The following is an 8,795-nucleotide window of genomic DNA, read 5'->3' on the forward strand; positions in this document are numbered from 1 at the left end:
CTCATGCAGTCCTCACTCTGCAGAAAACCCACTTTCAGTGTATCGATGGTGTGTTTGTGGTTTTTACTGTTGCTGTTGTTGTCAGTCATGGGGCTTAAACTCAAGGTCTGGGTGCTATTTCTGAGCTTTAAGGCATACTCTAGCATTTGAGGCAGAACTCCACTTCCAGCTTTTTAGTGATTGATTAGCAATAAGAGTCTCCTGGAGGGCTGGGGATATAGCCTGGGCTGGGGATATAGCCTAGTGGCAAGAGTGCCTGCCTCGGATTACACGAGGCCCTAGGTTCGATTCCCTAGCACCACATATACGGAAAACGGCCAGAAGCGGCGCTGTGGCTCAAGTGGCAGAGTGCTAGCCTTGAGCGGGAAGAAGCCAGGGACAGTGCTCAGGCCCTGAGTCCAAGGCCCAGGACTGGCCAAAAAAAAAAAAAAAAAAGAGTCTCCTGGATTTGTCTGCCTGGGCTGGCTTCAATCCAGGAGCCTCAGATCTTAGCCTCCTGAGGAGCTAGGATTATTGGTGTTGAGTCACCGGCACTCAGCTCTGTATTTTTTCAGATAGGGCCTCACACGCTTTTTCAGGATATACTGGACTGTCATCTTTCTACATATGTCTTCAGCATAGCTGGGTTTACAGGCATGAGGCACCACACTGGCATATTGATAAAGATGGGGGGGGGGGCGTGTCACAAAAACTTTGTGCTCAGCCTGGTCTTCACTTCCATTTTCCAGACAGCTTGAGCTACATAGTAACACCTATCTCCAGAAAAAGTCATATTAATTCTAGGCTTCTCTGTTATAGCAGCGCACACACACACACACACACACAACTAAGACAGGTGGCATGCTGTTTCCAACAAAGCTTCTTTGCTAATTGTTTAATTAAAAATACCTGAGATAAAAAAATACCAGAGATTCATACTTGTTTTCGACGCCCCACACTGTGCTCAAGTGGGGGAGGACACAACCCCATTTCACAAGCCAAGAAACTGAGGCTCAGAGGGGCAAAGACACTGGCTCAAGGTTTCCCAGCTTCGAAGCCACATCCAGTTCAGAACTTAAAACCAGTCCGGATGGATTCCCCCACTCTCAAATAGACACCAGTGTGGGGGGGTGCTCATGACAGAATCCAGACCCCCCATTAGGGGCGCTGGGGAGCCCCCATCACTTGCCCAGGGTCATGGGGGTAGCAGCAGGGAGACTCCAGTCACTGGGCTCTCCGTAGTCGGTGAGGTCCTGAGCAGACACCTGGATCACATACCTGGCGTGCGGCCGCACGGACCTGAGGGTGAAGGTGGTGGCTTCTATGGGGCCCACCTGGGAGCAAGAGACATCAGGTCACTGGAAAGAAGAGGCGGGAGGGCCCCGCCTGCACAGCGCCCCACCCTGAGCCATGCACCTTCCCCACCAGAGCTCAGTTCCTAGACTCTGCCCAGCCCACGTGGCTTTCCTCAACAACCCTTTCATGGATGCAGTGTGGCTTGGTTGTCCCTCAAGTGTTCATACATTGACAGTGAATCCCCACTGAGAGATGAAGAGCATGTAAACTCAATCCAACCATTATGTTTGGAGCTGGGGCCTCGATGGGTTCCCAAGGTGGTCAGGATGGAGCCTCCTTGTGGACTGGATCGTGGTAGGTTTATAAGGAGACCACGCATGCTCACATACACATGTGCACACATACACACGTACAGGCAGACCACTATGCTCTGAGTCACCACAAGAAAGCCGTTCTAGGGCTGGGAATGTGGCTCAACAGTAGAGAGCTTGCCTACCATGCATGATGCCCTGGGTTCGATTCCTCAGCACCATATAAACAGAAAAAGCCGGAAGTGGCTCTGTGGCTCAAGTGGTAGAGAGCTAACCTTGAGCAAAGAAGCTCATGGATAGTGTTCAGTCCTATGAGTTAAGTCCCTAGGACTGGCAAAAATAAAGAAGGAGGAAGAGGAGGAGGAGGAGGAGGAGGAGGAAGAGCAAGAAGAAGAAGAGGAGGAGAAAGCCTTTCTAGATGTAGTGCTGAGCCTCAATCTCCAGATCTCAGCCTCCTGAGTAGCTAGGATTACAGGTGTGAGACACCAGTGCCTGGCTTTAGTTTTTACATTTCTAAAACTTAAGGCAATGTATTTTTTTCTTATCCAGGTGAAATTTGTGTACACTGTGGGGCCTTTCGTGTCTGCCTCTCACACTGTGCAGTGGCTTCCAGATCCTCCCATGGTGTAGTGTGGGTCACAGCCCATTCTGTTCCTGGCTGGGTAATATTCTGCCTTGTGTGTGGCTATGTGTCCTTCATGGACATCGGATGTTGTGAGTCTTGCAGGCAGCTCTGAGCACAGAGGGCCATGGACAGGGGTGAGGCCCCGTGGCCCATGTGGTGAACAGTCTGGAGTGGAATTGCTGTCTAACCTCAAGCTCTGCGCAAGGGCCTGCAGCACCTGCAGGCCACGGCCTGGTTGCTCCCCCACTGCTCCCCCTTCCAGGCACCCCCAGGTCCTCCTCACCTGGTGGAAACGGGAGGCTCCACAACGCTTGTAGCGGATCCAGTACTTGAGGGAGAAGACCTCGGGGAAGGGCCAGGACCGCGGCGGCTGCCACTGCACCTGCCATCGCTGCCTGGAGACATGGCTCAGGTGCACGCCAGCAGGAGGGTCTGGCTTGACTGAGGGGAGAGCAGAAGCAGGGTCAGGGGCAGTGGGCATTTCATCATGTGTGCACTCATTCACTACTCATTCAGTCAAGCGTTCCTGTGCTCATTCGTCCATTCATCCGTCCATCCATTATCCACCCACCCACCCATCCATCCATCCATCCCCCTGCATATCTGTTTGTCTGTTCTTCCATTTGTTCACTCACTCATTCATTCATCCATTGACTCAAAAACAAGTCCAGGCTGAGCATCCATTATTACTGTAGGGGAGGACACAAGGGTGACGGACACCTTCCCACCCCACAACCACCAGGGCGCAGACAAGAAAAGAAGGTGCATGGTGCATAGTGCAGGGACGCTTGTCTAAGAATCCAGCGACAGACAAGTGGCTGCTGTTGCTGGCGTGTAACTCACATCTTGTAAAAACTCTCCACTGCAGAGGACAATTCAGCAGTGTTGAGTGCAAACAAACTACTGTCCCCTCTCCAGCCTGCAGGAGCTCTCTTCCCATCCCCAAATCTGTCTGAGCTGGATGCTTTCTCTGGATGGAGCCTCACATTGTGGGGCTTTTGGTGTCTGCTTCTCTTGCACTGATGGGGCGGGGGAGGGAGGAGGGTCTCAGGGTCCCTCTATGTGTTGGTGTGGGTCACAGCCTCCTCCTGTTCCTGGTTGCGTTATACTCCAGTGTATAGAGAGACACACAGATGGGTGTAGCTTGTCCCCACCTTTCACCAACGATGTTGCCATGAACCATTGGTGTACTGGGTTTTTGTTGTTGTTGTTGTTGTTTTGGTTTTGGTTTTTGGTCAGTCATAGGGCTCAAACTCAGGGTCTGGGTGCTGTCCCTGAGTTTTAGACTCAAGCCTGATGCTCTACCACTTTGAGTCACAACTCCACTTCTGGCTTTCTGGTGGTTAATTGGAGATAAAAGCCTCATAGACTTTTCCTGCCCAGGCTGGCTTTGAATCATGATCCTCAGGTCTCAGCCTCATGAGTAGCTAGGATTATAGGCTTGAGTTGGGGGGCGGTGTTTTTACATATCTTGGGGAGACATCCAGATAGGGAAATGGTGGATTATGAGGTAGCTTCATGTGGAACTCTGGAAGGACCCAGACTAGGTGAGGTGGGATGCGGGGAGGGGGGCAGGGCAGGGTGTTGGGGAGGGGGAGTGGCGTGAGACAAGGGGGGAAGGGCGAGGTTGGGACGTGGGGGTGGGCCAAGGTTGAATGGGGGGGTCCCAGGGGAGGGGGCGGGACCCAGGGGGACCAGCAGTGTTTAGGGGGAGGGCGGGGAGGAGGCGGTACCCAGGCGGAGGACAAAGGTACCCTGGGGGAGGACGAGGTGCCCAGGGGGAGGACGAGGCCCGTCACTCACTGAGGCGCTCGGGCACGAAGGGCAGCAGGCGGCAGGCGGTGCCACCCGGGCGGAGCACCGTGACGTTGAGCACGTGGGGCACCATGGAGAAGAGCCGCACCTCCGGGACGGAGCAGCGCGGGGCTTCCGGGGCCGGCTGCAGGCAGGGCCGGCTGTCCCCCGGCGCGGCCACGCCCAGCCTGGACACGGAGGGGCCGCAGTCAGGGCCTCGGGGTTTCCCGCCTCCCACACGGGGCATGCCGGGCACAGGCCCAGCGCGGGGACTCCCGCACGGGGCACGGGCGGGGACTCCCACACAGGGCAGGGGGCACAGGCCCTGGCTCGGGGACTCCCGCACGGGGCACGCCCGTGGGGCAAAGCAGCCTAGATTGCCGGGTCCCAAGAGGATGGCAGACAGAAATGTCTAGACAGGGGCTGGAGTTGTGGCTCAAGTGTAACCCGCAGGGTCCCAGTGATGCGTGTGTCCCAAGCCATGGGGGGGCGTGTCTAAGCAGTGGTGGGCGTGGCTCAAGAATGAGGGGCGAGTCTCTAGCGGTAGGGACGTGGCTCCATGGCACCGGTCCACAGGCGGGTCCATCTCAACTCATGGGGGCGTGACCCGAAGGGTAGTGGGCGTGGTTTAAGTGTTGGGTTGGGTGTGCCTCACTTCGTGGGGGCGTGGTCCAAGGAGACATGGGCAGAGCTGGAGGTGTGGGGCCTGCTTCAAGCAGAAGGGGCGTGGCCAAAGCGGTAGTGGGCGTGGCTCCCATGATGGGCATATTTCAAATCATAGGGCTTGGCCAATCGTTACTGGGCTTGGTTCAAGATGTGCCTGGTTTACGGAGTAAGGGGCGAACGTGGTAGCGGGCGGGTTCTCATAGAGCAGAGGGCCTGCCAGTGAGTGGGAAATGTTTAAAGGCCCCACTACCAGCCTGCCCCCTGGGGCTCCCATCTGTAAGCCTGGCTACACAGGAGGCTGAGACCAGTTCCAAGCCAGCCTAGACAGAAAAGCCCCTGAGACTCTTATCTCCAGTTATCCACCAAAAAGCTGGAAGTGGAGCTGTGTGGCTCATGGTAAAGCACCAGCCATGAGCAAAAAAAAGCTCAGGGACAGCTCCCAGACTCTGAGTTCAAGACCCAGTATGAGCACAAACCAAACAAAACAAAAATACCCACTACCTCAAAAAAAAAAAAATCAAGACAATTCAGTGAGGTGCAAGAGAACGTCCAGCAACATTAACAATGTTCCAAGCCACATGAGGTGACACACACCTATAATCCCGGGACTCAGCAGCCACATATACTGACCTGGTCTCAAAACCTACATACTCAAAAACAGAAAACTAAAGGAAAACAATCTTTTCCCTCTGTTTTCAGGGTCTTGGGGCTAAAACTCAGGGCTTCATACATGTTAGGCAAAGGCTCCTGTGCTGAACATACCAGCAACTCAAAACTAATATTGAAATATACAGACTTAACAATAATAAAGAAGGAACTGTTCTGGATAGTTATGTTACTCAATGTTTAAATTAGCTTCTTAAGTACAGGTCAATACAAATCAAATAAAGGAAGAAACATCAAGTTACATTAAATCATAGTAAATTATAATGTTTGAAGTATTTGTGTCATACATGCTAAAATTAACCTCATCCATTTATTTTGTTCATCCTGGGGGTTGAACTTGGGGCCTGGGCACTGTCCCTGAGCCTCTCGAGGTGCTCAAGGCTAGTGCTCTACCATTTTGAGCACAGTACACTTCCAGTTTGGTTTTCTGGTGGCTAATTGGAAGTAAGTCTCTGGGAGGGGCTGGGAATGTGGCTAAGCGGTAGAGAGCTTGCCTAGCATGCCTGAAGCCCTGGGTTCCATTCCTCAGCACCACATACACAGAAAAAGTCAGAAGTGGGGCTGGGGATATGGCCTAATGGCAAGAGTACTTGCCTCGTATACATGAGGCCCTGGGTTCGATTCCTCAGCACCACATATACAGAAAATGGCCACAAGTGGCGCTGTGGCTCAAGTGGCAGAGTGCTAGCCTTGAGCAAAAAAGAAGCCAGGGACAGTGCTCAGGCCCTGAGTTCACAGCCTAGGACTGGCAAAAAAAGAAAAAAAAAAAAAAGAAAAAGTCAGAAGTGGCACTGTGGCTCAAGAGGTACAGGCCTTGAGCAAAAAGAAGCCAGAGACAATGCCCAGGCCCTGAGTCCAAGCCCCGGGACTGGCAAAAAAGAAAGCGTCTCTGAGACTTTCCTGCCCAGTTAGGATCAAACCCTGATCCTCAGATCTCAGCCTCCTGAGTAGCTAGGATGACAGGCCTGAGCCACGAGCGCCCAGCCAACCTCACTCATTTCTTTTTTTCTTTGGAAGCTTGCTTGGCTGTTACCTGGTTAATTGGCAATAAATGCCTTGGATTTGTCTCCTTCTGCTAGATTTGAATCTTGATCCTGAGATCGCAGCTCCTAAGTAGCTAGGATCACATGTTTGGGCAATCAGGCATGCCCTCCCCACTGTAGCCACCCTCCCCATCACTGTAGCCACGCCCCTTACCGCTGTAGCCACGCCCACAATCCTGAAGCCACTTGCTTCGCATTGGAAGTCACTGCCACACCATTGAAACCAGGTCTGTCAGCACCAGACCCAAGCCCCCTAACCCCAAAGCCACGCCCCTCATACCTGGAACCACGCCCCTCAAGACAAGGCCTCTGGTTGGAGCCACGCCCCTCATAAGAAGCCACGCCCCTTGTCTCCAGCACCACGCCCATCCGCACCTGCTATAGATAGTTTTGAAGCACACCAGGGCCCACAATGAGCCACATGGCCCCTTAGGAACTGTATCTGATGTTCAGGATGCTCTGGGAGTTGGGGTATCTGTGCCCCTAGGGTCTCGGGGTCCCTCTCAGAAACTCATCACCCTGGGGGGGTGGGTCCCTTCCAGCCCCACCGACCTGTACGTGGCAATGAAGGACGTTGGCCCTGTGGCATTGGAAGTTGGTGACAGAGTCCAGGAGCAATCCACAGCCACGGGGTACCTAGAGGCGCGGCACTGCACCCTGAGCTGGCTCACAGCCTCTGGGGTCCCTGCAGAAGAGACAGGAATGTGAGCTTCAAGTTCGCCCAGGGACTGCCACAGACCGGCTGTGCACTCACCCCACAGCCCCTACCTCACCCCCTGACACTTGGCAGCCAGTAAGGAGCGCACAGTAGGTGCTGCAACAAGGTTTGCATGCTGCATAGATCTGCCCCCACTACTCCACATCAAGAAGTGAACAGGGGGGCTGGGGATATAGCCTAGTGGCAAGAGTGCCTGCCTCGGATACACGAGGCCCTAGGTTCGATTCCCCAGCACCACATATACAGAAAACGGCCAGAAGCGGCGCTGTGGCTCAAGTGGCAGAGTGCTAGCCTTGAGCGGGAAGAAGCCAGGGACAGTGCTCAGGCCCTGAGTCCAAGGCCCAGGACTGGCCAAAAAAAATAAAATAAGAAGTGAACAGGGCATTTAACAAGGGTTTCTACTAACCTCTATGACTGTTGGTATTTTTTTCTTTTGTGCCTGTCCAGGGATTTGAACTCAGGGCTTTTAGGGCTGTCCCTGACCTCTTCTGCTCAAGGCTAGCCCTCTACCAACTGAACCACAGCACTGCTTCTGGTTTCCTGGTGGTTAATTGGAGATAAGAGGCTCTTGCTCAGGGCTGGGAATGTGTCTTAGTGGTGAGTACTTGCCTAGTGTGCATGAAACCCTAGGTTCAATTCCTCAGTACCACCTAAACAGAAAAGCCTGGAAATGGCGCTGTGGCTCAAGTGGTAGAGTACTAGCCTTGAGTTCAAAAGAAGCTCAGGGACAGGGCCCAGGCCCTGAATTGAAGCCCCAGGACTGGACAAATAGAAAGGAGAAAGAGTCTCACTAACTTTTCTGTCCAGGCTGACTTTAAATTGTGAGCCTCAAATCTGCTCCAATAATCCAGCTGGGATTATAGTCACCTATACAGGTGACTGGCCACAAGAGCATTTTCCCTTATGTTTTTGACTGACTCCAAGGATAGGCAGCCAGTGGATATAAGAACCTACTCTCCATGATGTGGTACGATTCCTGGCTGTCAAGCCCCCATCCCCGGGCTCCTCCTGCTTCTCTGTGCCTCGGTTTCCCCATCTGTACCATGGCTGGTCACCTGGTTTCACCATGAGATATAAGCAGACAGATGTGGGTAGTGAAGAGCTACTCCCTAGAGGATGCCCCTTTGCTCAGCCACCTTCGGACCCCCATCCCCACCGCTCCCACCACTCACCTTGCCCTCCACTGGGGGACAAGCAGCCTGCCCAGAGAGTGAGAACCAGGAGGAGCCTGGAGGTCATGGCTGCGGTGGCTCTGCTCTCAGGATCTGGGGTGGGGATGCCCAAGGCTGGGGTAGAAGGCAGGGGACATGGGAACCTCCCCAGGGAAAGCCCAGTGCTCCCTCCCACTCACCCCCCCAGGTCTGACTCACCAGCAGAGGACACTCCCAACCCCCACCACGTGGAGCAGGGCTGAGTGGAAGGTCCTGGGGTGGGGGATGGGGGATGGAGGCCCCAAAAGGCAGAAATGACCTCATGACCTCTCTCGCCACGGATGGTGGAGGGGCCTTTCCTTCTGCTGCTTCAGCTGCCATTGGTGACAGGGAAAATCCCCAGGGAAGGGACAAGGACAGAGGACAGGAGGAGGAGAGAGTGAGGAAAAGGGAGGCAGGGAGAGGAAGAGATAGAGGCCCAAAGACAAGAGTGGCGTGGCAGGGCCCCTGAGAGACATGGCACACAGCCGGGCACAGGTCTTTGGC

General features: G+C 54.0%; 1 protein-coding gene across 1 annotated transcript; it reads right to left on the reverse strand.

Moving 5' to 3' along the window:
* Positions 1-892: 892 nt before the first annotated feature.
* Ebi3 (Epstein-Barr virus induced 3) lies at positions 893-8,345 on the reverse strand. The gene is made up of 5 exons (XM_048341985.1): positions 8,271-8,345; positions 6,933-7,065; positions 4,015-4,193; positions 2,495-2,652; positions 893-1,313 (listed from the first exon to the last, which is right to left on the reverse strand). The coding sequence occupies exons 1-5, from the start codon at positions 8,335-8,337 to the stop codon at positions 1,161-1,163; spliced, it is 690 nt and encodes a 229-aa protein (XP_048197942.1). The 5' UTR covers positions 8,338-8,345; the 3' UTR covers positions 893-1,160.
* Positions 8,346-8,795: the final 450 nt, after the last annotated feature.

The sequence above is a fragment of the Perognathus longimembris genome, chromosome 3 (assembly GCF_023159225.1).
Source record: "Perognathus longimembris pacificus isolate PPM17 chromosome 3, ASM2315922v1, whole genome shotgun sequence".
NCBI classification, from domain to species: domain Eukaryota; kingdom Metazoa; phylum Chordata; class Mammalia; order Rodentia; family Heteromyidae; genus Perognathus; species Perognathus longimembris.

Excerpts from the sequence above, each read along its gene's own strand:
- Ebi3 (XM_048341985.1), bottom strand. The coding sequence starts at position 8,337 with ATGACCTCCAGGCTCCTCCTGGTTCTCACTCTCTGGGCAGGCTGCTTG. Across the intron at positions 7,066-8,270 it reads GTCCCCCAGTGGAGGGCAAG|GGACCCCAGAGGCTGTGAGC; the intron begins GTGAGTGGTGGG and ends TCTCTTCTGCAG. Across the intron at positions 2,653-4,014 it reads CTTCGTGCCCGAGCGCCTCA|TCAAGCCAGACCCTCCTGCT; the intron begins GTGAGTGACGGG and ends CTCTCCCCTCAG.